Consider the following 27,970-nt stretch of genomic DNA (forward strand, 5'->3'; position numbering starts at 1 on the left):
TCTCCCGTATCCGAGTCTCTGAAGTGAGAAGACCGTGTCTCCTCATCTGCGTCAAAAACACGACGGGGCGCGCTTTACAGACACCCAAGCCTTCCCTCTGCACCAACGTACACACGCTCATACATGTATATGCATATGCAGGTACACCTGCACATGAATATACTTTAGGATACCCTCACGAAGAGAAGGTAGGCTCGGTTCTTGCGGCCGCTGCCACGAAAGTGTCTTCGGCGCTGCGGCAGACAGCGAAGGAGCAGCCGGAGCGAGAATCGGGGCATCACACTCACCGAAAGAGACGCCTTTAAAGGGTTCGATTATTTCTGTTTCGCGAGAAGGCAGAGACACACAAATGCGGAGAAGGGGGGGGGGAGGGGGCTGAGAAACCAGACACTGGCGCCTCTCTGCTTCTGGGTCTCCAGAGAGTCGGCTTTTCGAGAGACACACCGAGAGAAAAGTTGAAAGTGAGTTTCGCGGCGCGAACCGCAGAGAACTTAGCCGATAAAGAAGCGAGGACAGAAAAAGAAAACGAGAGGCAGTGGATGTGGTAAGAAGACAAAAGCTGCGCAAAGCACACTATGCGCCAGCTACTGACATGGTTCGCGTCAACTTTTCTGGGTGTATGTACGCCCGACGTGACAGCGCGGGACTGTCGAGACTGGCAGGGATTCGGGTGAGAAATGCGTGCGTTTCAGTCAGAGACAAACAAAAAGCACAGCTCCTCTGTCTACGCGACTTCTCCGAGGCAAAGGATCCTTTTGGGGGTTGGCCCGGGCGTTTCTGTGCATTTTGCGTTTTCTTCGGGAAACACCGCGGAGACGAGGACGGTGGACGGGGGGCGACACACACAGTGCTTCGGGTGTATGTACACCCCCGTTGCTGAGTTGCGCGCGGGGGTTCCCGTCACGCGCAAACCCTCTAGCCCTTAGATGCTGCTTCTTCCTGTTTCCGCCTTTTCTCTGTTGTCCAGCGTGTGAGACACACGCTGGCCCGCTGCGTCGTTCCTTCTCGTCTTGTGTGTCTCGTTCGCCTCTGCGATTTTTCGTTCTGCATGCACTCTCTGCAGCGAAAGCCGCTTTCGCTCTCTCTCGCGCGTTCGTGCCATCTGCGGATTATCTCGGTCGAGAACAAAGTGTTTCCCTGGAAATACTTGCGAAGAGGCGTCTGTTTTCTTTTTCCCTCCTCTTGTCCGACCTGTCTCCTCTCCTCTCTTCTCTTTGCCTCTCCTCTCTCCTCTTCGCCTCTCTCCTCTCTTCTCTTTGCCTCTCCTCTCTCCTCTTCGCCTCTCTCCTCTCTGCCTATGCCTGTGTCGTCCTGGACACACTGAAGACCTGTCAAATGGGGCTTGTCGGCCCCTGCCTGTCTCTTCTCTCTCTGCCTATGCCTGTGTCGTCCTGGACACACTGAAGACCTGTCAAATGGGGCTTGTCGGCCCCTGCCTGTCTCTTCTCTGCAGACACTCGGGAGAACTTGTTTTGCCTTTCCTTATCTTCAAGTGTTTCTCGTCTCTCCCGTTAGCTGCCGCTGTGTCTCCTCAGGGAGAGGCCTAGCACTTAGGTCGAGTCTCACACGACTTCCGTATTCTTTCCACTCCGCCGCACATTCCTTCACTTTCTCCATCGGTCGCTGTCACTGCCACTTTCTTCCGAAGCAATTCTCTCTCCCCTCTCTCTCTCCCGGTCTTTTCTTTCCTTGTTTCCACGGCCGCTCTCCCGCCCAATTTCCGACTGTCTCTGCGATTCCCAGACGCAACCTCTCTCTTATCCGCCTCTTCCCCCGTCTCTCCGTGGCTCTATCTCTGAGAAGCACTTCTCGCTGCTTCTCCCCCGGCTGTTCTCTCTTCTCTCGGGGAGAATTGGGAAAGAGCGCATGTGGGTCGTCTCTGACCTCCTCTTTGGCCTCGCTGCGCTTCCCACAGGCGCGAGAAGAAGCCAAGAGGAAACGCTCTCTTCTTTTCCTCTCTTTCTCTCTTTGTCTGTCTCCCTTTATCTCTCGCCTTTCATCTCTCCGGTTACCTCTCTCTCTTCATCCCTCTCTATTCTGTTTCGGTTTTGACTGGTTCTCTCCACAATGTTTTCGTCTTCGCCGCTTCCGTCTCCCCCGCTCATCTTCGACTTGGGGGCACATACATTGCGGGCGGGTGTCGCCGGAGACGCTTTGCCGCGCTGGATTGCGCCGAGCGTCGTGGGGCTGCCGCACGCGGCCTTATCTTCGTCTTCTTTCGGCTTATTTTCGGGGAGCGACGAGACGGGTTGCCATGCTTCTCGAAACGCGGGCCCCCGCGCCCTACTATCTCTCGCGCCTCTCAACCCCCTCGAGAAGCGCGATCACGTCGAGCTCTCCCCCGTCGTGTTTTACCAGCCTTCGGCGCTCAGAGCGAACGCCGGCTCGGGCAACGGCGGCACCAGCAAAGAAGACAAAGAGGAGAAAGCGAAGAAAAAGCGGAAGAACGAGGATTTCAAGAAGGAAGACAGAGGAGCCGAAGGCGCGTGCAGTGTCTTAGGAGCAGCAGGGGGATGGGGAAACGCGCCGGGGGTATATTCCGTGGATATGCCGGTAAGCAGGAGAGCAACGACGACCGGGGGGCAGAGCCGTCGAACGGCGCGAAAGAAACCAAACTGCCAAACAAAGAAACCCTGGAAAAACAAAACCGACAACGACCCGCTCCAAGGCCGACAAAAAGAGCGACTCCCAAACAAGCAGTTCTTCAACTGTCTATATGAGTGCCTACATGGGCATCCATGCACATGTCTTCGTGTATGCATATCTATCTATCTATATATATATATATATATATATATATATGTATGCTTGTGCTTTTAGCTGTACTTATATACATGTTTGCAGTTCCAGATGACCATATTTGGATAGTGAGATGGAGAGAAGAACTGAAGTTCCCGAGCAACAGCGCCGCTCTGTTTCAAGTGTACAGACACCTCACGCGCAGACGGGAGCGTGCGTTTCATCGCCCGCGTTAGGCGGTGTCTCTCCTCGCTTTCGCCCGCTGTTGCGTCTGTCTCCTCTGTGCTTCTGGTGCCTCCTCTCTTCTCTGTGCCTTCTGCGTGCTCGTTTCCTGGAGATTTTTCTCTTCGGTTGCGGGGCGCGTTTCGCAGGGTTTCCGGCGGCTTCTGGAGACAGCGTGTGGGCCTCGCGGACTGGACGAGGGGACACTGGAGGGTCGGTCGGTCCTTCTCACCGAGCCGAATGTGACAAATCGCAGCCTCCGAGACTCTTTCGCCGAGATGCTGTTTGAGGACTTGAAGGTAGGCGACACGAGACGAATCTCAAGAGATTTTTTCGCGACGGGGAGAGCAGAGAGAAACGCGAGAACACAAAGAGAAGGAAGTGCACACAGAGGAGCGCACGAGCGAGAAGGGGAGGAAGAGGCGTGTGTCCTTGCACCACGGAGGTGGATCAGTCTCAGGATGAGATTTATTTGCAGAGTTGCGGCTCTCAGGTGTCGTTCGAGATAAGGAAGACAGAAGAGGGGATAGCAGGGGAACTTGAGAGACATAGCAGTTCAAGTGGAGACATGAGAAGGTTTTCTTTATTACTGCTGGAGTACTGCAAAGGGTGTTCTCGTTCCTCTTTTCCGTCTTGCGCGTCGGCGCTCTGCTTTCTCGCTTGCGGTCTTTCCCCCCCCCGTCTTCCCTTTCCCTTCCCCTCTCTGTCTCTGCACCTTCCTGTGCACTTTGTGCTTCTCTCTCTTTCGTTTTATCTTCTCTCTTTCGTTTTATCTTCTCTCTTTCGTTTTATCTTCTCTCTCTCTTTCGTTTTATCTTCTCTCTCTCTTTCGTTTTATCTTCTCTCTCTCTTTCGTTTTATCTTCTCTCTCTCTTTCGTTTTATCTTCTCTTTCTCTTTCGCTTTATCTTCTCTCTCTCTTTCGTTTTATCTTCTCTTTCTCTTTCGCTTTATCTTCTCTCTCTCTTTCGTTGTATCTTCTCTCTCTCTTTCGTTTTATCTTCTCTTTCTCTTTCGTTTTATCTTCTCTTTCTCTTTCGCTTTATCTTCTCTCTCTCTTTCGTTGTATCTTCTCTCTCTCTTTCGTTTTACCTTCTCTTTCTCTTTCGCTTTATCTTCTCTCTCTCTTTCGTTTTATCTGCTCTCTCTCTTTCGTTGTATCTTCTCTCTCTCTTTCGTTTTATCTTCTCTCTCTCTTTCGTTTTATCTTCTCTCTCTCTTTCGTTGTATCTTCTCTCTCTCTTTCGTTTTATCTTCTCTCTCTCTTTCGTTGTATCTTCTCTCTCTCTTTCGTTTTATCTTCTCTCTCTCTTTCGTTTTATCTTCTCTCTCTCTTTCGTTTTATCTTCTCTCTCTCTTTCGTTTTATCTTCTCTTTCTCTTTCGTTTTATCTTCTCTTTCTCTTTCGCTTTATCTTCTCTCTCTCTTTCGTTGTATCTTCTCTCTCTCTTTCGTTTTACCTTCTCTTTCTCTTTCGCTTTATCTTCTCTCTCTCTTTCGTTTTATCTTCTCTTTCTCTTTCGTTTTATCTTCTCTCTCTCTTTCGTTGTATCTTCTCTCTCTCTTTCGTTTTATCTTCTCTCTCTCTTTCGTTGTATCTTCTCTCTCTCTTTCGTTTTATCTTGTCTTTCTCTTTCGTTTTATCTTGTCTTTCTCTTTCGTTTTATCTGCTCTCTCTCTTTCGTTTTATCTTCTCTCTCTCTTTCGTTTTATCTTCTCTCTCTCTTTCGTTTTATCTTCTCTCTCTCTTTCGTTGTATCTTCTCTCTCTCTTTCGTTTTATCTTCTCTCTCTCTTTCGTTTTATCTTCTCTCTCTCTTTCGTTGTATCTTCTCTCTCTCTTTCGTTTTATCTTCTCTCTCTCTTTCGTTTTATCTTCTCTCTCTCTTTCGTTTTATCTTCTCTCTCTCTTTCGTTTTATCTTCTCTCTCTCTTTCGTTGTACCTTCTCTCTCTCTTTCGTTTTATCTTCTCTCTCTCTTTCGATTTATCTTCTCTCTCTCTTTCGTTTTATCTTCTCTCTCTCTTTCGTTTTATCTTCTCTCTCTCTTTCGCTTTATCTTCTCTCTCTCTTTCGTTTTATCTTGTCTTTCTCTTTCGTTTTATCTTCTCTCTCTCTTTCGTTTTATCTTCTCTCTCTCTTTCGTTTTATCTTCTCTCTCTCTTTCGTTTTATCTTCTCTCTCTCTTTCGTTTTATCTTCTCTCTCTCTTTCGTTTTATCTTGTCTTTCTCTTTCGTTGTATCTTCTCTCTCTCTTTCGTTTTATCTTCTCTCTCTCTTTCGTTTTATCTTCTCTCTCTCTTTCGTTTTATCTTCTCTCTCTCTTTCGTTTTATCTTGTCTTTCTCTTTCGTTGTATCTTCTCTCTCTCTTTCGTTTTATCTTCTCTCTCTCTTTCGTTTTATCTTCTCTTTCTCTTTCGTTTTATCTTCTCTCTCTCTTTCTTTTTATCTTCTCTCTCTCTTTCGTTTTATCTTCTCTCTCTCTTTCGTTGTATCTTCTCTCTCTCTTTCGTTGTATCTTCTCTCTCTCTTTCGTTTTATCTTCTCTCTCTCTTTCGTTGTATCTTCTCTCTCTCTTTCGTTTTATCTTCTCTCTCTCTTTCGTTTTATCTTCTCTCTCTCTTTCGTTTTATCTTCTCTCTCTCTTTCATTTTATCTTCTCTCTCTGTTTCATTTTTTCTTCTCTCTCTCTTTCGTTTGATCTTCTCTCTCTCTTTCGTTTTATCTTCTCTCTCTCTTTCGTTTTATCTTTTCTCTCTCTCCTGTCTTATCTTCTCTCACTCGTGTGTATCTCATCCTCCTCTCTTTGTGTCTCTTCGTTGTCCGTTTCTCTCTTCTTGGTCTCCTCTCTCTGACTTCTCATCCTCCTCTCGGCTCTCGCCGTCTGCGTCTGTGCGTGGGGCCTCAGGTATCTCGGGCCTTTCTGTGCAAGAAGGCTGCGCTGGCGTGCTTTGGGTGCGCGCGCACGTCAGGGATCGTCGCAGATGTGGGGCACTCGAACACCTCGGTGTGCGCCGTCCAGGAGGGTTTCGTTCTCCAGAAGGCGGTTCAGGAATTCCCCTTTGCAGCCTCGCACTGCGCAGCCTTCTCGCGGGGCGTGCTCCAACACCACGGCGTCGCAGTGACGCCGGGTTTCGCGGTCGTGCGCACGCCACTGAAGGCCGAAAAAGGAACCAGAAAAGGCGAGAAAGAAGAGCGCGAACGCGGCAGAAGGAAAGGCGCAACGGCGCCCGGAGAGAGGCGCCGGAGCGCCGAGCACGACGCGGGGCTGGGCAGAAGTGGTGCCAAGGCCGAGGACGACGGCAGAGGCGCGGAGACGAAAGCTGGAGAGGACTGTGCGCTGCCGGGCGTCTCGCGAGTCGTCGACGAAAAGAACAACGAAGTCGTCCACGTTGCACCCTGTCCACACGTCACTGCGAGCTACAGAGACTGGGGTGAACTCCACATCGTCGAGGTCCTCACGCAGGCAAGTCCATTCCGCAGAAAAAGAACAAGGAAAGGCAGGAGATAAAGGCAGAGAGAGAGAGAGGGGAGAAAGGCGGGGAAAGGGGAGAAGGAAAAGCAAAGCACGCGCCCCCGCGGAAACAGACGCCTGGTTTGCGTCCATTGAGAGACCGGAGAAGAAACCAAATTGAATGGGTGTGAGTGGCAAAGAGCGCGGACTCGCGCGTCACGTTCAGTGAGTGGTTTCCAATGCCGGACGCGCCGGTTTCGCCTGTTTTTTGTCCAGATCGCTTGCCTCTGGAGTGTTGCGTGTTTTTTCTTGCAGGTGCTGGGAGAGTGTCGGTCTCGACAAGACGCTGCGGCGATGGTGACGGCTTCACTTTCTTCTGCGGCTTCGCAGGCGTCCCGAGGCCGCCCGAAAGCGGGTCTCCGTCGAGGAAAGGCGAGCGCGTCACGAGGCAGCTCGGAGAGCGGCCGGGAGACTGTCTCCGGGGGCGCCGAGGGCGAGAAGAAGCGCGACGAACGGGAGAAACGAGACGAAGACGAAGACCGCGCACAGGCCTTTGTCCTGCCGGACGGGACCAAACTCAGCGGTGCAGTCACGGACGCCATTCGCGCAGCGGTCCCCGAAACGCTCTTTTCCGCCCCGATGCGGCTCCACTACTTCAGTCTCTTCGGTCCTGCGGGCTCGGGGCGAGAAGAGAGCGAGCGAGTCGGGAAGGCCGTCTGCGACCGCGAGCTCGTCGAAGCCGTCAAAGCGTGTGTCCTAAGCGCAGGAAGTTCCCGTCGAGACACCACAGCCACGGTGATTCCCACTGGAGGAGGCAGTCTCTACCCCGGTTTCCTGGACCGATTCCGAGAAGAGGTCAGCACTCACAGAAGCCAGAGAGAGAATTCGAGAGCTCGAGACACAGGGTTAGGTTTTCATGCGCTGGAGAAGTGACGCGCTCGTCTCGTTTCCTGTGTCTACCTGACGAAGGACACTGCGGCGGTGTCTCTCTTCCTCGTGGGAGACCAGCACGTGCCCCTAGAGATGTATATATATATATGTATATGTATATGTATGTATATGTAAAGATCTTTACACGTGTACGTTTCGTTATTGTTTTCGCGTGACTTTCGGGGCGTCAGCCCGTGTCTCTCTCCGTGCTTCCCTCGTTTCGCGTCTCTCACGTTTCTCTGCTTCTCGCGGCAGTCTGAATGGCGGCTGGGGACTGTTTTCTTTCCTTCTCTGGCCGCGCCAGCCTCCCGCGCTGTTCAGTTCCTCCGTCCATTCCTCGTCGCTTGGCACTGTCTGCGTTTCGCCTGGCAGATGCAGGCGCTGCAGCAAGACCCGAGTCTGGCCGTGCTGCTGGCCGCGCATCGTCAAGCAGCGCTCGCGTCTCTTGACGCCGACGGCGCCTCCGGCCTCTGCACCCCCCTCCGCGTGGTGGCGAGCCCGGTGGACGCGGAGCGGCACTTCGCCTCCTGGATCGGCGGTTCCATTCTAGGGTGTCTCGGCAGCTTCTCGCAGTTCTGCGTGACGCAGGCCGAGTACGACGAGTACGGCGCGCGCGTGGCGATCGACCGGAAATGCCCTTGAAAGACAGAGAAAAGAGGAAAAGGAAACAAGACGAGAGGCGGGAGGGGGGGCGGCTGCTGCGCGTGCCGCGTTTTGGGGGGGAGAGAATGGAGAAGGGCGAGGGTGAGGCTGCCGGAAAGCAGGCTTCGATTCAAGGAGGCCGGAGAGAGACAACGCGAGAAGAGACACCGCGGGAAGAGACAACTTGAGAGGAGGCACGCGCGCGGGGAGACGCAGGGACGCAGAGAAGCGTGGGTGGTGACGCTCAGGTTTCGACGGCGAGAGAGGGGAGGGGAGAGCTCGGCGTGACAGAACGGAAGGAAAAGGATGCGCGAGGAAACCAACAAGGCGAGCAGAATGACGCACAAACGAGGGCGGGAACAGGGTCGAGTCGCCGAGGGGAAACAACGTCGCGGGGCCCAGGAGAAGAAGGGCAGGGCGACAGACGCTGAGGGAGGCCGAAGGCGCGTTGGAGAGACAGCGAAAGACGCACAGTACGGGCGAGGCGTCTCGCGCACACACACGCGTGGTCGGGGACCGACGAAAACGCGGGAAAGCGGCAAGTGTGGCGCGGCCCAAAAACAGAACGGAGACGGGCGACAGTGCAGCTTCCTGGCGTCCAAATTGAGGCCTGCGCCAGAGCCTTCGGAGGGCGAAGGCAGCCAGGGTGGAACGCCCGAGGCTCAAAAGTAGTGGAAAAAGCTACGTGGATCCCGGCTCTCGACAGATCTGTACTCTCAGATGCATGCAGATACCTTGCATATATTTATATATGTATATATATGTATATAGAGAGATTTGTTTAGATATACAGATGTGGAGTATTTTGTTCTGCTCGGCGTTGGGTGATACGACAGGTGGGTGAACCTCCCACCTGGGAGAGATTGGTTTGTCTGAGAACAAGGAAGACAACGTATCTCTTCTCTTCTCAATTGACTTGATTTTTTCGCTAGGCGGCGCCCTCCCCCTCTGTGCAGAGGACACGCTTTGCCTTTTCGCTTTCTTGCGAATCGACGCCCACTCTGCGCGTTACCTGTCTAGACACACAACAAGATACGCGGCAATATCCTAGACCCACATTTAGATAAGCATATATATATATATATATATATATATACGCCCAAATACATATATACATGCATATATACATATATATGTATATGCGTGGAGGCGAGAGAGATGGTCTGTTGTCTGGTGTCGGTAGAGTCTGTCTGGGAGCAGCGCGTTCTGTGTCGAATGTATGTGAAGGCAGCCTCTTGGTGTCCCCGCGGATTTCGAAACCCTTCCCGGTGAGTGAATTCTCGGAAGCCGGATGTGTCGAAGCAGGCTCTCGTGACTCGGAATGCGGCGAACAGAGACATTATAGTACCTAGGATACTGGATATGACTCCAGTTATGAGATACAGACAACGAAGTTCTTTATGATTGCTGTACACCACCACCCCACTGGACCAAGCACTGCAGCCGAGAGCTCGACGGGCTTTCCCCAGAACCGAAGAGGCAGAAACTCCGCGCTCGTTCACAGTGAAAAACAGCGACGCAGACATGTTTCCGTCCCTCGCAATGCATGTGAGATCTGTCGCCTACGCGAGGGAGTCTTTCCTCGGTTTTCGCGAAGCGTCGGTTGCATGTTTTGTTTCACGGGTGTTCCTGCGGTGTGCACGTCGCGTGCACATCCAGTTCGTGCCGAGGGAAGCTGTGCGCCTCACAAAACGCTCCCGCCACACCAGGGCGCACGGATTTTCGATTTGCACAAACAGAAACCTGCTTTTCTTTCGATCGACCTTCGGCGACTTCCCACCTGGCGCGCTCTAAGCGGGTCCCTCCGTCCGGCCCCCTTGACGCAGCCCTCAGTGCGTTCGCCGCACGGAAACACTCTTTAAAAAACACTCCCCCCCCCCCCGCTCCCCCAAAACAGGCCAGAGAGTGAGGAGAATTGCAGACAGGCAGAGAGTGGAACAAAGGACCGCACCATCCGCCTCACACTGTGGTCTGAGAGTGGATCTGTCGCTAAGCCCTACGCTGCCGAGAAAGGATCCCGCAGGAAAAGGAGGAAGGTGAAGTTCGGGGATTTTTCGACGATGCAACGTGTTGTTCTTCGAAGCCATGCGTCTTGCCGAAAAGGTTTCCACGCAGCCGTTGATCAGCATGTGTCTCTGCGACAAGCCTCGTTTGTCCCTCTCGAGCTGCCTCGGTCTCCCCCGTCGCTGCGTTTGCTCACCGAAAACGTCCAATCGAGCTTCGCCTCGTTCCTCCGGCTCTGTGGTTCCCTCACTGGCCGCACTTGCTCTGGGCCGCGCCCCTGCTGGGGGTTCGGGGCCTCTCTCTTGCACGAGCTTCATTCTCTCTTGCAGGCGCTTCATTCTCTCTTTGCTGCGCTCTCTTCCGGGACTTGACGGTCATGAGCGGCGCATTGCCGCCAACGCGAGAAGCGTCGCCGCCGCCGCGGCAGCTCGCGTAGTGGAGCACAGCGCGCCAGGCGAGGGACAAGCTGAAGAAGCGGACGACGCGCAGGACGCGGGGAGGTGCGCCGAGGCAGCGCGGCAGGACCTCGCGAGGAAGAGCTGCCGCTCGCGCAGCTCCATGACGCGGGCGGCGACGAGGAGGGCGCACAGCAACAAGATCTGCCGGGAGACAGCGGAGACACCCGGCGGCACGCAAGACGAGTCCACAATCGGAGTCAGAAACTCTCTCGAGCCACGCGGGAGAGAGGAAGTCAACGAATTTTTTCCGCAGAACGAAAACGCCCCGCCAGCCCGCCACGCAGGCGGGTCGCCCCCCCTCGTTCGGCGTTTTTTTCACCTCGCTGAGAGTCTTACCCTGAGCGCGACGCAGAGAGCCGCCGCAAGGAACGCCTCGGCCTTCCCGGTTAGCCACAGCCCCGCAGGCAGATCCTCCTTTTCCGAGGCGTCGAAAAGCGCGACTTGTGCGACTCCGCATGCGACGCACAGGCCGGTGGCGATCGTCCCGAGTTTCTGGAGAATGCCCAAGTCTTCGCGCGGTCGCAGCAGAAGCACAGCAGCCGCGAACTGCAAGCACGCGACAAGCGGAACGACTCTGAGCGACAGCCAGTGCGCATAGGCGCTCAGGCGGAGGGGGAAGGAGAACGAAGTGGGCGCCGGGGCAGGAATCACGCGAACTGCGTCCGAAGCCGCGAACGCCAAGAGCGACGAGGACGCCTCTCTTGCCCCTCGACTCACGCCTTCGAGCTGGGACTCGTAAACGGGCACGAGGAGAAGGAGGCGGGCGAGAAAGCAGGAGAGCGCGACGGCGCCGAGTAACCACGCGCCTCGACAAGTGTGTTCCTTAACTGCGGCTTCGTACTCCAGAAGGGGACGCAGCTTCCGTTTCTCGTCTTCCTCCTCCCGCGAGGGCACCGACACGGCGGACGGGTGCAAAGTGACGTTGGTGATGCTGCACATAATCGCCTTCCGAGTTTCGCTGGCCCGGCGCCTGTTCTCCTGCAGCGCCTCCAACTTCTTGTTCTCTTGCATCGCTCTGGAGAGAGCGCGAGGCGCGTTCGTCGCCCCGTGCGTGCTGAGCCTGCCGCTCTCGGCTTCCTTCTGGAAATTCCCGCCTGCGTCTCCTCGATTCTGCGCCGCGAAAGTCGCCTTCTCCTGCCTCCCTCGCAGTGCCTGGGCGACGGCCACGGCTTCATCCGCCAGCGCCTCGGCCCCTGCAATGTCTCCTTGCACACATCGGTGGTAAATGCGGAGAAAGGCCGAAGCGAAGAGCGCGTCTTCGGCGTCTTGGGAGCCCGTGGGGCTGCACTGCGGAGACGGCGGTGGAGACAGCGAAAACGGAGATTCAAAGGAGAAGAAGGGCGGAGACAACGGAGGCGCGAGCGGACCAGGCGGAGGCGAAAAAGAAGAAACGAGAGCAGCGAGGCTCCGGAACATGCTCGGAAAAGCGTGAAGGCAACAGATATAGGGCAGGATCAGGGTGGCTGCGACGAGGAGACCGCACGCCGACCACGCCAAAACCGCCAAAGCGAAGGCGCGCGCCGGTGACTCGAGAGAATCGGAAAATGAAGCTCCAAAGGTTGTCAGCTGAGCAGAGGAAAACGAAGCACGCAGAAAAACCAGCGGGAGGAAAACCTGCACAGGAAAGAACACAGGCATGAGGTCACAACCTGCGAAAACCCGCCTTTTCGGTCGCCAACATACTACCACTCGCACGTTTCTTTACATACATGCATACACGCATACATACATACATACATACATACATACATACATACATACACATATGGAGGTTTTCTATCGAGCTTCGGGGGCCTGCTACATGGAGAATCGAGTCTTCGCTTTACAAAAGGCGATCCAGGGCAGGAGGGGAGGAGACTGCATGCACATAGAAGCCGAGTTTTAAGTTCGGGAGAACTTCTGCCTTTCGTTGTCGAGGCGTTCTACAGAATCCTGTGTGTTTCACCGCCCCTCTTCTCGTACATCTTCAGCACATCAGGAGACTTGTCCCAACGAACGGTAGGAGAGCGGTGGAAACCCACGCTCGTCGAACAGCGAAGATACACGGAGAGAAATCAACTCGCAGCCTATCCCTTATAAACTGACGTTACACCTCAGGGCCCAGTGCATGTACAGAGAGTTAGGCCAACAGATGCAGTTGGGTATCTTGAGGAAGTGATGTAAACGTAGGATCATGATACTCACTTTGGGCCCGCACCAGCGGCGAGAACTGCCGCTTTGCCTGCACCCACGTCCGTTTTGCTGACGACTGCGTAAGACTGCGTAAGGTTCATCCTGTCTGGATTCTTCCTCTTACCCTCAAAAAAAGTATTCCGACCGCGGCGGCTGTGGCGACAGCGGTTATCAGAGCCACGCTCAGTCTGTAAGGCCCCGAGAAGCGCTTCGCGAACAGAGAATGGCTGGCACGGATATAGGCGCGTTCGCGCTTGTCGTTGGCGAAGCGGCGAGGCCAGGTTGTCATTCTCCCGCTGTCTGAAGAAACAGACAGGGCTCACAGGAAGAGGTTTCAGGGGCACGCGGACGCACGGGAGTCAACAGAAGGCAGGAAACGGGGAAGGCAGGAAGGCGAGAGACAGGAAGATCCAATTTGTTTGGTGGCAGTGGAGATCGAGGAAGCGGATAGAGAAGTAGTGAAAACAGTGCGGAACCGGAAACATGAAGCGAGACCAGAGCGCTTCAAGGTGTTTCACCTCGACCGACGAACGGCGCTCCCACCGTTGTCACTTGCGTATATCACCTACCGGCGTCCTCAAGTTCCTCCTCCTCTTCTTGTTCGGCTGCCTCTCCCGCAGGCTTGTCGAGTCGCAATGGATAATGTATCGGCTCTGTCTTTTCTCTACCAATGAATTCTTCCCCGCCTCTCTCTCCCGGCGAAAGCTGGAGGAGTTCCCAGAGGCTGCTCAGGCACTCCTCGCAGTAGTCCCACAGATTCCGTCTGGTCATGAAGTGACTTCTTCCTTTTTTCAACAGCGAATGCATTTGCCACATTGGCCAACGGTCGCGAGTGCCTTGAGGCGGAGCGGCAGCCAGGGACTGCGGAGACACCTGCAGAGTCTGAGCGACAGCTGCGGCGCTGGTGGCGGTGTCGCCATTGCGAACGCCGGGGGGGATTTCCGGATGGACTGAACACCCAAAAGGAAGGGACGAAGAGGCGACGAAAGATGGCAAGAAGGTCGACGAGGTGCCTACCGTCGCCGAAAGTTCTGGGGTTCTTTGGGACGGTTCGCGCGTTGTGTTCCGCTGGCGGAGATCCGCCAAGGAATCAGGCAGAGCAAGGGATGCGGCTGGGAAGGGACGCTGTGTGCTGGGGGCTGCGCCTGCGCCCGAAGGGGGGTTCACCGGGGGCCTGTCACGGTTTCCTCGCCTCGCTGCGTCTTGATAGTTGTCTGTACGAGCTGTCGTCGGGGGCGGAGCCGGCGGCTGGGCTGCGGAAGAAAACCGCTCGTCGTGGAGATTCGAGGAAACGGCACAGGGCACGAGGGGTACCTGTCGAGGGCTGTCTGAGTGACTCACTGCTGGATCGACAGCATCTGGAGTGAAGCGTGCATGGCGTGTCTCTCCGCCCTCCGCATTAGGGGCCAGTGTGGCTGCAAACTCCCTCAGAGTCGACAAAAGAGAAGGCGAGGAAGAACGCGGCCTGCCACGAGATGTTGCGTCCCTCCCGTCCTTCCCATTCGTCGCTGCTGCCTCCAGAATAGAGACCCGATGGCGCTCTTCGCCCCCTGGCCACACCGGCGTATTTGGCCTTTCCTGCGCACTCGATGGAGCTGCAAACGTCGAAGAATCGCCGTCTTGCTCCGCTCCCGCGGTGGCATCTGAAGCCGCGCTCCCTGCAGCCTGGTTCGGACGCGCAGGGAAGGCAGACTGTTCCGGAAAGGGAAGGTCAGGCGCCGCGGATCCGGGTGAACCGGACACCAATGCGTCGACAGAATGGACAGGCGGACGCGAGTCGGATATGTCAGACGGCATGGCGGGAAACAGTCAAAGACGACAGAGTCAGGTCAGTGAAGCCTTGCCATGACAAGGAAACCTACAGAGGCGAAGCACAGACAGCTTGCGGGCTGTCGGTACACATGGGAGAAGAGCGATGCAGTGCACCAGACAGCTTGGGGGACAGGACGCGTTGCACAGCCTGTCAATTGCACGCCACGAATTTTAAAGGTGTAGAAACCGGACGTCCAAGAAGCGAAAACCCGTGTCGGCGGCGCGGGAAAACAAAGGCACACACGTTGGTTTGGGTGGCTGAAGGCGAAACGGGTTCCACAGCTTTCTTGGCGGGAAAGCTGTTGCAGCTTTCGAAACGCAGGAACAGCCTGCAACTACAACTGGTTCCCGAAACGAATGTGTTAACCGTGTTCGTGCCAAGTTGCCTCGGCGAACACGCGGCTCTGCGCACCGGAGCACGAGGTAACACACACAAACCAGAGTTTTCCGTTGTTCGGCAGCGCGTGATTGCGGCCGCGTCAGCAGACAGGCATTGATCTGAGAAAAACCCGTGCCAGTCCACGGGACAGGATGCCGGTACGCGATTCGAGATGCCCGAGCAGCAAAACGACCAGGTTGTTGGTTGCCAATTGATGGGACAACAAAATGGATGAAGACGGACAGCCGGAGGAGGATATCGTGCTGGAAGAAGGCAAAAAACCAATCTTTGTGGCAGCCTGCGAAGTTGAAACCGCACACAGCAGCTCTCAAACGGCTGCGCGTCGCTTACAGCCGCCCCTGCACGCCTCACCACGCGATACTGACGTGCTAGCCGCAGGACTCCTTTTCTACAGGAAAACCAGAGTGTACACGCTTTGACGAGCGCCAAGGAACCCATGAACAAGAAGGAAAGTAAAGTGAATTGTGGACTGGGGGGAGAGAAGGCCACCAGAAATAGGCAACAGCCATGAAACCATCCGAACGATCTCCTCAGTTGTGCTGGGCATCGTGCCGCGCAGAAGTCGCGGCACTGGTACGAGTTAACACTGTCACAAAAACAGCTCCGGAATGGAGAGGGAAAGGCAGGTATGGTGTCCCACCCGCGTCGTGAAAGGTTGGAAACCGACTGTGAGGTGTGTGTCTTTTTTCAACTTACAGCGCCTCAGTGTTCAGCAGCACGACTGACAGTGTGGCTTCTGATTTGCGACTCACGTATCTACGAGCACCCAAGCGAGAACACATACGTGCAGAAAGGTCTTTGTCTATGGTATGGTGTATAGGGTTCCCCTTGTGTCAAGGGCGCACAATAATTCTCTGCGCCAACCTGCAAAAGTGCGGAACCGACACTGCGGTACCACAACGAACGGGTTTCGCCAGCATGAAGCCGCCTTGTATAGGAGGGAGGGGAGTGCCGCATCGGCGTCCACCTGAGAGCTGAACACCCTGGGGACTAAACAATGCGCATAGAAACGTATTTTAGTCGTGGGCTATAGTCGCTGAACTTGGAACAGCTCCCTTCGAGGAGAGAACGCGGCAATTGTGACCAACGCGGAAACTAGAGCGGCACTTGCCAGGCATGCAAAGCGTAAATGAAAATGGCAGATGAAAACGATAGAAGAGCGCGCAGCTTGAGTGAGTGCTAGAGAAATCCCATTGATATACAGACCATCACGTTGGCGGTGGTGGAAGCAGTCCACAGGTACACCAAGAGGCATAACGCCTCTGCAGATGAGAGGAAAGGGTTGTGGCCACCGGTCTGTACGGAGGAACAGGCTGTGGAACCCGTTTGGACAGGCACGTTCTACGTTCCAAGCTGGCACACATCCACGTGTCGAGCTCAGATGCTCAGAGCCACTTCAACTCAGCGCGTCACTCCCTAATACAACTGTTCCAGGGAATTAGCTGAACGACGCAGTGGGACGCCCCACAACATCTCACGTTAGTTCTTAAACAGTCCTGCTCAGCTGCACTTAGTCAGGAATCTAAGAACAGCAAGGTTTTTCGTGTGGCGTCAGCCCTGTGCTGTCGACGTCGCCCAGGCGCACATGCCCTCCTATCCGCTCATCCACCGACTGAACTCATCGAGCCCTCGCACTGTGCTGGGGAACTGTCAGTTCGTTACCCTGTCTGGAGGAAGGTGTCAGCTATTTGAGAACTTAGCTCTAGTCTTTTTTTTGTGCACAAACCGTCCGCACAAAACAGGCCCGCGGTCTGGGTAGTCTCATGGCACGTAGCGCGCGGTAACACGAGCTGCTTCGGAACTAGCCTCCAAGGGTTAGGCTTTATTCATCTGATAGGAGGTATGTGCGCGCGATAACCCAAGCATCTGTCCTTATCCTGCAAACTTTCGTCTTCAGCAACGAACGGAGTCCCCTCGGGATGCCTTCGTCCCTCGCCGGTACATTGCAGTCACCAACAAGAGATCGGGTGCCACGTGGCGTCACCGACTGTATAGACAGTCCACCGAAGTCTCGTTGTTTGACCTCAGACACGTGAAACGGAAGTAACCTGTGGAGGCAGCACATGTACTGACCAAAAGAGAGAAAACAGAGGGACTCTCACTATCTATCTCCCGTGAAACGCGTCGGATCTACCAGAGTCGTGTCCGCTGTTGCTACGCTGTCCTTCCACCGTCTCAAAGAAGTATCTGAAACCATCAAAGCATATCTCCGAGCGGTATAGAGCAAAAGAGAAGGCGGTTTTGAGGCAGGGGCATGGTCAGCCGCGTCCTTCAATTGATTCCGCATGAAACAAAAGACAAACCGTCGCATCGTCGCTGCAAGCACCGTAGCTCAGTGGGAGAGTGGGGGGCTCATAACCCCCAGGTCCATGGATCGAAACCATGCGGTGCTAAGTCAAAAACCGTTTGCTTTAACGTTTTAGGTAGGATTGTTTGTGGGTCGGGGAATACTCGCTGCAAGCACCGTAGCTCAGTGGGAGAGTGGGGGGCTCATAACCCCCAGGTCCATGGATCGAAACCATGCGGTGCTACGTCCTTTCTCTTTCTAACGGTTTTTCGTGGCATTATATGAGCTGTTCCTTCTGATTTTTACCCTCAAAGGAAACGGCCTTTCGCTGTCTCCGATGTAATAGTGGAAAGAAAGCGTGCGCTTCGTGGCATCCTGTTGCTGCTTTTTTGAAATCGCCAGCGGGGGGCCAAGCGGCAGTGCTGGTCCACTGCAGTTGCCGATCGGTGCTGCGACCTCTCTACACCTCCACCGCCAAAACTCAAAACCGTCTTGAGAGAGAGCTCCTTGTTTCTTTTTTGGAATCACGACTCAAACGAGGCATTCGAAAGTTCATCTCACTTCGAGGGAAAACACTTGAGCGGCGCTAGGAATCGAATGGGGGGCACAGAGTCTAGCCACCGCGCACACCAGCTGTCGTCAGGACAAGTCGGTTGCCGTTCCACTCAGTTAACTTCTCTCCTTCCAGTTTTTGGCCGGTCTCGTGGTCACGAACAAGCTAGGCAACGAGGACGGCGAGAGCTGTGCGAACCAACAGCCAAAGCGGCGTATCAGGGGCGAGCGGAAAGGTGAGATTTCTCGACGAGACGGGGGGTTCGCACGCTTGCGTCGACACGTTGACTCCAACGACTGGAGAATCTCTGGATTTTTTTCGCTCAAGTTCGTGATATATTTCTGGTGTCCTTCAGCGCCAAAAGCCGGCTTAGATATGGATGGGAACTGCCATACTCGCGTGTCAGGCAGTTTCCTACCTACGCAACTCGACGAGCGACAGCGCGAGAACGAGTAAGCGAACAACCGTGCAGGCCCCGGCAAAGAAAAGTGTCGACCCAACAGGACAGTCGGCGCGCGCTTTGACACTCACAAGCACCTCTGCAACGGAAACGCAACTCTCTTTCTTGACAAGACCCTACGTTCTTGAAGACGGGAAGCGCTTTACTTCTGCCCTTAACCAAGTCCGCACTGGCCTAGGTATCCAGAAGACTGAACGCAGATCTAGACCATAACACGTGAATACACCACTGTGTAAATGATACTCGAATACACAGTTTATGTGTAACTGTGTAAGGCTTTTCTCTCTTCGGTGTTGCTCGACATTCTACGGTCCTGGGCCGATCCCAATTGCTCCTGTCGTGGCGTTTTATTTCCTCCGAGATGAAGAGCCTTTCGCCGGCTTTCTTTTTTCTGTACACTCACGACGGGGGGAAAGTCACAAAGGGTGCTACCGGTCGGCATGCGGGACCGTCGCCACATCCTCTTCACGGGACGGTTAAACCTAGTTTCAGCATTCATGTCGATTTCCGTGCAGTTCTGCAAGGTCCACCGCTCAGAAAGCTCACAGCCTTGCTCCACTCTAAAGTGACCACGAACTACACAAGAACAGATGATAAGCATGGTAGTCCTCCCTTTCCCCCACTTTCGGCGCTCTCCGGCCGGTTTCGGTCTTGAGAAACCTCTACGATTTGTCGCCCGTAACACCCTTTTACCGCGCCGTGAGGTCGAGAACAGTGTATCACGCGCCGCGAAGCGGAACGCAAAGAGTGGACGGAAACAAGAAACAAGCCCGCAGAGATACTCAGGCGAAGCGGAGAAAAAAACCTGCGAGAGTGCAGTTTTCTACTTCCAGAAGGATCGGGAGCACCTTGGCCCAAGAACAAGCTGGAAAGCATGGAACAGTAGGGGCAAGGCATGTTTCCTTACGTTTTTCTCGAACTGCCACAACATTCAGAACGAATCGCCGCCCTTCGCAAACTCGAGATGCAGAATCGACCAGCCAGTGAAGCGGCTCTGAAGGTGCGGCCAAGGCTGAGGCACAACCCGCGGAAAATGCAACACGAGTGGAGAACGCGAGGGAAATCGCTACTCCCGCGCGCGACAATGTCCAGCTCTGCAGACCGCTCCAGGCCTAAGGCTGCTTGACTTCCTAGCATCTGTCGGCTCCACGTGCTCCTGAGCTCAGCGCTCTCGCGATGGAGAACGCCTGTCTTCTCTCTCTCGGGTTCTCTCCTTCGTTTCCTCTCTTCGCCCTTCTCTTCTCTCGCGACTTCTCTCCTGTTCCCTGCGTCCGGCATCCTCTTCTTCCGTCGATATTCGGCGATGCCGTCTACGATCTGCTCGAGAACGCGCATGTGTGCGATCTTGGTCTTCCTCTCTGTGTCGGTCACGCCGGCGACTCGGTTGGTGTTCGTCACTCTCGCCCCCTCCTTCGTGTTTTACGCGGGATCGAGACCCCACCTCGTCGCGCCTCCGCGCTCCTCTCCTCTCCTCTCTCTTCAAATCCGAATCCTCTCCGCGTCTCCACTCCGCGGAGTCTCTCCTTCTCTCTGTATACTCTCTCCTCATCTCTCTCGAATCGCGTCTTCGCTCTCTTCTTCCGTCGCTCTCATCGTCGGCATCTCCGTCGGGGAACTCCCCTCTTCTGCGGCGGCCTCGATATTCTTCTTTAATGTCTCCTCTTGCCTCTCTGCGAGACGGAGAGGCATGGCGCACGCGCTTCCTGTCCTTCTCGTCCTCATCGAAAGAGTCCTCCCTCCTCGGCGCCTGCTTTCTGAAGGTTCTTTCTCTGTCGTCTCGGTCTCTCTCTCTCCTCTCCTCTCTCTCTCTTCTCTCCTCTCTCTCTCTCCTCTCCTCTCTCTCTCTTCTCTCCTCTCTCTCTCTTCTCTCCTCTCTTTCTCTTCTCTCCTCTCTCTCCCTTCTCTCCTCTCTCTCCCTTCTCTCCTCTCTCTCTCCGTCATGGCGCTTGTCGGTTCGTCCATCTCCGTCCTCATCGGGTCTGTTTCGTGCCTCGTGCACCCCGTTCTGCCCGGCGGATCTCTTGCCTCTCTTTCTTCCGAGCTCCTCATCACTCTTTTCTGCGTCGCTTGGTCCTTCTCTCTTCAGTCGAGGGGCCACGCCCCCGTCTTTGGTTCTCTTCTTGTTCTTCTTCTTGTTCGTGTCCTTCTTGTCGCTCGTAGCCTCCTTTTTCACCCGCGAGCTCGTTTTCTCCTTCTTCACACGCGCCTTCTTCTTTCTCCGATCGTCGTCGCTGCTGCTCTCGTCCGACGACGAACTGCTGGAATCTGACGAAGAGGAAGACGAAGACGAGGAAGATGACGAGGAAGACGAAGACGAGGAAGAGGAGGACGACGAAGATGAAGACGAGGAAGAGGAAGACGAGGAAGATGAAGACGAGGAAGATGAAGAGGACGAAGAAGAGCTTATGCCCGTCTTCACCTGAGCAAGAAGCTGCTCAACAAGGCGAGGGTCTCTGGAAAAATCTCCGTCTGTGATGCTGCAAGAGGGAATACGCAAACACGCCCCGGCGAGACGGAGAGCTGGTAAGTCGAGACTCGCCGACGCCTCCTCGACTGCCTCACCTCCGTGACGCTACGATTTCTTCTCCAGCTCTAGCCGTACCTATTATTTTCTACCCTACATGTTATACATATAAACACATACACCTTTCTCAACAGATATATATATATATATATATATATATTCTCGCATGCATGCACCTGCACATACATGTCCACGGCGACACGGATCGGTTCTCCTAGAATAAGCCTTTACGCTCGTTGCTCGTGTGCGCTTCTTTCGACTCTTCTTTTATGATCGCCGTCTCCTCCTCTCTTTCGGTTTGCGCAGCTCTCTGATCGGCAGCCAGATTCACGGTCAGATCGTTTCGTTTTTAGAAACTTTCTGTCGGAGGTGGACGTACAGCGGAATCTCAGGGACGTCGTCATCATCGAAGACCGGCGGTCTCAGCTTTGGATTCCTGAGGAGAGAACAGCGAAAACGCACGAAATCAAACAAGACAGACTGAGGGAAGAAGAGAGTCTTCTGCACCGGAGAGAAGCCCAGCGTCAAATATATTCCAGAGGAACTACCAGTGACTGGCAAAAGGAGGGCGTATGGTCTCTCCGCATGCAGAAGAGACGCGCAAGCATGTGGGAAGAGAACGCAAAAAAGGAAGAATCACAAACACACCGAAGTCGAGCGGACTCGCTCACGCCGTCTGGGCCCTTTTTACTGCCTCACGTGCTAACTACGCGTATACCTTTCCACTTTTCTATGTAGATGTGAATCTATCAACATTCATCAATGAAGAAATGGAGAGTGCTCGCAGAGCTCTCCACGGTTGCAGTACCGCTCTCCACTGTCCATCTTCCGAGACAATCGATCTGTATCAATGGGAAATTGTACATTTTCACAAATGCACATGCATACACATATCTATACATATATATATATATATATATATATGCATGTATACATATATATATGGGCATTCCCATGCCAGCATCTGCCTAAACACCTGAGCCTTCCTCGTCAGATTTCAACGCCAGCAACCTTCTGTGAAGGAGAGTGAAAGGGGAGGCCTACCTGAGCATTTGCGTCCTCGTGGGGCGCGTCAGATAGACCTTCTCGTTGCGACATTGATACGTCCAGCTGTCAAGAAAAGAAGGGACACGAGCGAAACAGTGCGTCACGTTGTGCCCGAGCAAGTCGAGTGGTTTGCCGTGCGCGGCACAGACGGCTGAGACGAGAGCAAAGAGATGAACGGCACCACGAAGTCGATAGGTCGAGGAAGGGAACGACTGTGAAAACGAGCATGAAAGTCGGCAAGACGGCTGAGCAAGACAAAACGTCGGCGCCGTTTCGATGACGAGAGAGAAGAGAGTAGACCATCCGGATACACGGACCGGGCGATGCCTTCACTTACTGTCCTGTTTGGAAACAATTCTGGCATTCTGCTTGAGCCTGGCCCTGAAGAAAGACACCAGAAAAAAAGAAAAAACAGAGTTCCTCTTCGAATGCCTCTCTCCGTATCTGTGATGAGAAAAAGACAAGCAACGCACTAGCCTTCTCCCCTGCCACGCACACGGACGCAAGCACTCAACATCTCTTTTGGAACCTTATATATATATATATATATATATATATATATATATATATATCAGGGTATGTCATGCAGAGTGTTACAGATTTGAAAGTAAGCGTGATACTTATGGTCACATCTATACATATGCATTTTGTCCCGTGAGTCGCGCAGAAGTTCGTCATCGTCAACTCTCGCGATTTCTCTTCTTGACCCTTGGAGGGTTGTGAAGGCCGCAGGACGGAAAAACGACGCGGGCGCTGACGGCGCGCAACAGCTTCGGTGAGAAGTCGAGACGGGGCGACCGAGATAAAGCGGCAAAAACTGGAGATTGTGAACGCAAGGAGAGAGGCGCCAACACGCCAGGAGAGCAGCCGGCGACCGGCTCAGGGTTCGAGGCAGGCCACACAGCGAGAAGCCGACAAAGAAAAGGCAAGAACCAAAGGAAAAGAGCTCCTCGGGACATCGAGCATTGAGAAGATGGACCCTGAAAATGCGTATCGCGCCGTCAAGTGAAAAGGAAACGGTCAATTTTGTGTACCTTCGTCAGGGCCCTGTAGGTGTTGAGCTCCATTTGGTCGGAGGCGGGAGCTGTCGCGGCTGTGTTCGCCGTCGTTCCCGTCGAAAGCGGGCGAAGAGAGAAGACGCAGTTGGAGAAAAGACAGGGAAAAGAGGGAAGAAAGGGGAAAAACGGAAACGGGTGTAGGGTCTGAGAGTCGTGTCCCCCCGATCAGCCCCCCCCCCTCTCTGGGAAATTCATCAAAACCGGTGTCAGACCGAAGCGAGGGGAAACAAAACTCTCGGGCTTCTCTGCAACTTCGTTTTCCTTCTTGTGCGACTGCTCCCGTGGAGGCGCCAAAGACGTTTGATATTTCTGTGGAATCTTGCAGAGAACCAATCGCGTTTCCTAAATTCAACTGCGCGGCGACTCAGGAACCCATCCGCCGCTGCATGCACAGGCGTGACTGTACGCGCCTCGAGCGCTGCGGAGAGGAGAGAGTCAGTGACTCGGTCAACAGCCGGCGACCTCGTTTTGAGAAAATCCCTCAAAGAGCCGTTTCGGAATGGGGAAACACTCGCCAATTCCGCCTTCCTCAATTTCAAAGAGAACCACACGCGTCGGACGTGCGCAGGGCGCCTCAGAGTTCCGGCAACGCAGAGCCAGAGGGGTGAGAGTGTCTGCACGTCTTCTCTCGTTCGTAGAGTTGTCGAAACGAGAGCATCGCTTTACAGGACGAGCGAGCGCCACGCCCTACGAATGCTGACGCATACACACTACCGGTAACGTGGAGAATCCGTGTGGGAGGCCCCCAGCACCTCCGTCCTACGCATACTTCGTCGAGGAATTGCATCCTTCGAGATGCATGTTGTGTCGATAAAGCCATAAAAGGGAAGAAAACACGATACACATGCTGTGTATACATATATACATGTGCATGCATGTATATTGCAGGGTTTTCTCGCAGCTGCATGGCGGACAGATACCAAAGGGGAACAGGTGTTTTAGAGCTGTTCAGTTTCACTTGCTTTACGAGCAGAGACGCCCAGCAGACAGGTTGGGACTGCACACAGAAAGCTACCCCGTATACATGCTGGGCGAAGACTTTTAACAACGCCTCTTGATCCGCGAGTACAGCTATCCAGCCGGAGGGGTCGTCTGAGAAGTCTCGAAGGAGGGCCAAAAATTCTGGCAGAAAAGAATTTGGCGTCGTTGCCGGATTTTCTGCGCCAGGAGAAAGGGAGGAGAAACAGACCTGGGAACAGTGCTCTCGCGCAATGCAGTGCAAATTTCTGTTGTGGACTCCCAGGGACAGGGCTACGGCGGGGTTCTTGTTCCACAATCCATGTGAAGCACCGAAATACGACAAGTCATGCTACGGCCTGTTCAGCTTTTTGCGGCTTTGTTGGATGGGTGTCTGGGCACCCTCGTCGACCAAACGCACGAGCGAAAAACCTTTTTGCATTTGCGCTTGTGGCTGGGGCCCTCCAGAATTCGTGGTTCAAAGACGAATCCAGTTAGAACGGTAATACTCAGTGTACCAGGAACAGCGCCGATGCCTTTTCCACGAGCCCCCGCCAGAGAAAAAGACTGAACCGTGAGAGGACAGTGCGGGCGGCCTCTTCTTCGGCGTTTTGCAGCCTCGCTTGCAAAGGAGAGAGGCGTGTCGAGACTGAAGCAAAAGGTGTGCGAACGGGGGCGGAGCAAAGAGGGGGAAGAAGCAAAGATAAAAAAAAGTTGAACCTGAGATATCAAGCGTCAAGAAAAAGCGCAAACGCGCTCCCAGCCCTCAACACAAAAATTCCTGTAGGAGCGCTCGAAACCCTCCCACCTGATGTATGTACAGCCGATCAAGTCCACCCTCACAAAAGGTGAGGTGCCGCTGGAGGCAAACGGGAAGAATCGGAGGACAAGAGAGCAGTTCCCTGATCCTCTTCTGCGTGCCTCTCTCTTTGACTGCCATCCTTTTCTCGAGTCGTCGGCCCCCCCTAGTGAGAGAAGAGGCGCTCACCCACGCGTTTACGGCGCCGAAGCCCGCGTAAGCTACCCCTAAAAATTGGAGGAAAACTTGAACACTCTCGCCTTGTCACTACGAGCACAGGACACACGGCTGAGGCTACTCCATTCATGCAATGCCTCTGTCTTAGTGTCTCGCCTCTGCAAGTAGCGGAATCTGGTTCGACCGTCGAACCAATTTCTGAGAAACCACTTCACACGGGAAGCTCACAGTCGCCGTTGTAGCGACCGGCCGACTGCACAGGGTCCTCAGGCTCTTGTCAAATTAGCCTCTGCGCCTGCACCGAGAGACGTGTGCTGTGGCCGGGGAAAGTGGAAAACAAAAGGGTTCTTTCTCGCTCTCCCTCTCAAGTACTCTGAAGGTGTATGCCGTTGTGTCTTTCGTGTTGCATCTGGAAAAAAAACTTGAAACACTCGTAGGAGGTAAACTGAAGAGCGCCTGCCGGCAAACACCGAAGCGTCGCCGGCCAGAGACCCGCGAACAATGCGGCGAAGCCTTCGCGCCGGTAAATCGAAATCAAGCAGGCCCGACAGGATCTGACAGAGAAAGCGAAAAGCAAAAGAAACAGAGGAAAAAGAAGAGACGAAGAAGAATGAAAGGCGGGACGCAGCATGAGGCGAGCCTTCTCTGTCCCGCTCAGGATATCGCCGTTGCTTTGCGCACTCGTTTCGCCCACACACGGGAAGAGGAAAAACGTGGCGACGAGAAACCGAGAAATCGCAGGGGAGGAGGTAAAGCTAGAGGAAAGTCGAGGACGAGAAGAACGGCCAAGAAGAGATTTTCTTGAACTAGGCCGAGGAAGCCTCTGAGGACACGAGTCTGGACAGGGAGACGAAAAACGCCCGGAGCAGCAACCCTAGCGGAAGGAGAAAACCAAATAGATTTGTCTCAACCGGTAACGCGCAGAGCCTAGTTGGTTTCTCCAGTGCTTGTTCGACGATGGCGTTTCACCGTCAGAGGCCGTCTCCCTCTCACTTCGCAACCAGCTGCGCTCCACTATCTCGCTGTCACAAAGGGCTTCCTGTCCCTGTTCTCTTCCTCACTTTTTCTCCCGGCCTCCTCCCGCTTCACAAGGCAAGCACCGCCGCCCGCTCACCTTCAAACATGCGTTTCGCCTGTGTTCTTTCCTTCCTGTATCCTCTCTGCTTCGTGTTCTGACCTCTTCCCCGGTCTTTCCTTTTTTCTGTGAAGTCTTCGTGTCGGGCCGACTCACCCATACAGTTTTTTTCGTCCGTCGATCCCGTCAGCCATGAGTCGCTTGCGGGCTGTGTCGAAGGGGAAGACGATGATCTGGGCGCAGAAGTTTGCAAGGCTGCCTGCGGGAGAAGGAAGAAAAGGAAATATTCGGCAACGGAAACAGGTACATCAGATCCACGAACTTCCCCAAGACCAGCGCAAAGGCGTCTAGAGCTCGAATCTCGAGCACCCCCTTCACTTTGTCCTTCCCTCTTCGCTCTTTCACTCTTTTCTCTCATTCACTCTTGTTTCTCCTTTGCGTTTGGTCTGCTTTGCTGGCCCAGAGAGACTGACCCGCCACGCTGCTGGTGAGCATCGTGCGAAAGTACGGCGACGATTCAGAACAGGCGGCAGACCGGACTGGCGCCTCGCCCACCGTGTCCTGAGAGAGAGACAAGACTCCCCGGATCTTTCTGCACGACAGCACAGGGCACACCAGTTTGCACCGGCACCATCGACGCCAGCCGCGTCCCCCAAAAACAGAGAAACACACCGCGAAACGTCCACGCGTATACGCAGGAACGCTCTCCCAAGACAGAGCCATAGCCTCGTCAATAAAATCGAGTCCACTACCCCTGCTTCTATGCATATGCATATACATACATATATATATATATATATGCATACATGTAGATATGTAGATATGTAGATATGTATATGGATGCAAATAGGTAGGCATTAAGGGGTGGAGCAATTGTTTATGCAATGTGCATAGGCGAGCAGGCACAGGAATCGTGTTTGAGCGGCGAGCGGGTTGCGTGGAGACGTGACCCTGTCAGCAAATTTGGGAGGGTGCAGTCCCTTGCGGTCCTCGCGTCCGTGGCGTCTCTACCTCTTCCACAGTTCGTAGAAAGTCATCTGCAGCATGACGTACGGCGCCCCTGACCAGAGGGAGACGGCGAAGCCCTTGTAGAAACCGGGAAGGCCCTCTGTCGTGTATATACGCGTCACGCACTGCGCGATTCCGGAGTAAAGCCGCGCTTCCTGTTTCATGCGGTGCGGAGACGCCGCTCGCTGGAGGGGAGAACAGGACGGAGACGAAGACGAGGCAGCAGACGCAGACGACGGCACAGCCTGTGAAGGGAGAGAAGAGGCGAGGGCGCCTCTGGCTGATGTGCGTGGCGACGCCTTGCTTTCCGATTCATTTTGCGCTGCGTATCCCGCGAGAGCGGCGGTGTTGATGCCCATCGCGATCCGGACAGAGACGAGATCGAGCGGGTAGCAGAGAGCTTTCTGGAGCGCACCAGCAATGGATCCCGCAAGCATCAAACCCGCCACCCCAACTTTGCCCTTTTTTTCCGTCTTCCCCTCCATCTCTTCCCTCGCCTTGACGCGTCCAGACACCTGGTTTTCGCCAGTTTGAGCCTGGTTGAGACTCTCTTTGAGCGCGCCAGCCGCTCCACCGCCTGTGTCAGGCTGTGCCCCGCCGCTTCGGTTTGTAGCTTCGCCGAAGAGCCCACTCGAATTCTGCATTCGCTCGATCAGTCCGCGCGCCCAATCGTTCGCCGGAAACTTCACTGCATACGCCGCTGCGGCTCTGCAGGCGTTCGCGGCGTTGCCTCTCCACAACCCCGGCACGCCCTCCTCTTGAATGACGAGACGCAGAGACGCAAGGACTCCCGAGTACTTCTTCGGGGAAGACGCTTGTTGCGAAAGCGACAAAGGCGTCGGGAACTGCGCCGAACCCGAGGGCAGGCTCAGAGAAGCATTGGAAACAGACGAGGAAGGAGGGGACGGAGAAGAAACAGAAGCAGAGAGGGGGGAAGCGAAAGGATGCACAGAAGGGCGAGACGAAGGTGAAGAAGCTGGGACACCTGAGGGGGAGTGAGGCGCAGCCTTCTGTCTCTCCTGTTGGTGGGACAGCATGCCTTGAACCTGGAAGAGAAGACGAAGGCGATCCATCGGGGCGCATGCAGTCTTCGTCAAAATACCACTCGCCATTCCGCTGAGCATCCGCTCGAAAGGAGTCAAGTCGTCCTTCGCAGCGGCCGTGGAAGACGAGGCAGAAACCGCAGTGCTCAT

At 54.4% G+C, this 27,970-nt stretch overlaps 4 protein-coding genes and 2 non-coding genes across 6 annotated transcripts; 3 read left to right on the forward strand and 3 right to left on the reverse strand.

Annotated features, from left to right (window-relative positions):
• Positions 1 to 2,067: 2,067 nt before the first annotated feature.
• Positions 2,068 to 7,986, forward strand: NCLIV_065020 (putative actin-like protein 3b; the record flags this gene model as incomplete). Its single annotated transcript, XM_003886053.1, has 5 exons — positions 2,068 to 2,553; positions 3,111 to 3,260; positions 5,869 to 6,414; positions 6,730 to 7,269; positions 7,717 to 7,986. The coding sequence occupies 5 exons, from the start codon at positions 2,068 to 2,070 to the stop codon at positions 7,984 to 7,986; spliced, it is 1,992 nt and encodes a 663-aa protein (XP_003886102.1).
• Positions 7,987 to 10,364: 2,378 nt separating this feature from the next.
• Positions 10,365 to 14,417, reverse strand: NCLIV_065030 (conserved hypothetical protein; the record flags this gene model as incomplete). Its single annotated transcript, XM_003886054.1, has 4 exons — positions 10,365 to 10,589; positions 10,785 to 12,014; positions 12,745 to 12,920; positions 13,190 to 14,417. The coding sequence occupies 4 exons, from the start codon at positions 14,415 to 14,417 to the stop codon at positions 10,365 to 10,367; spliced, it is 2,859 nt and encodes a 952-aa protein (XP_003886103.1).
• A 2,736-nt stretch (positions 14,418 to 17,153) lies between these two features.
• Positions 17,154 to 17,225, forward strand: NCLIV_t140022. The gene has a single exon. It is a non-coding gene; the product is annotated as a tRNA-Met (tRNA).
• Positions 17,226 to 17,291: 66 nt separating this feature from the next.
• NCLIV_t140023 lies at positions 17,292 to 17,363 on the forward strand. Its single transcript has one exon. It is a non-coding gene; the product is annotated as a tRNA-Met (tRNA).
• A 1,931-nt stretch (positions 17,364 to 19,294) lies between these two features.
• NCLIV_065040 (putative zinc knuckle domain-containing protein) lies at positions 19,295 to 22,770 on the reverse strand (the record flags this gene model as incomplete). Its single annotated transcript, XM_003886055.1, has 5 exons — positions 19,295 to 20,609; positions 21,036 to 21,092; positions 21,701 to 21,766; positions 22,041 to 22,084; positions 22,738 to 22,770. 5 exons carry the CDS (start codon positions 22,768 to 22,770, stop codon positions 19,295 to 19,297), a joined length of 1,515 nt encoding a protein of 504 aa, XP_003886104.1.
• A 2,288-nt stretch (positions 22,771 to 25,058) lies between these two features.
• On the reverse strand, positions 25,059 to 27,970 carry NCLIV_065050 (hypothetical protein; the record flags this gene model as incomplete). Its single annotated transcript, XM_003886056.1, has 3 exons — positions 25,059 to 25,248; positions 25,932 to 26,024; positions 26,781 to 27,970. The coding sequence occupies 3 exons, from the start codon at positions 27,968 to 27,970 to the stop codon at positions 25,059 to 25,061; spliced, it is 1,473 nt and encodes a 490-aa protein (XP_003886105.1).

This window comes from Neospora caninum, chromosome XII, assembly GCF_000208865.1.
Source record: "Neospora caninum Liverpool complete genome, chromosome XII".
Classification (NCBI taxonomy): domain Eukaryota; phylum Apicomplexa; class Conoidasida; order Eucoccidiorida; family Sarcocystidae; genus Neospora; species Neospora caninum.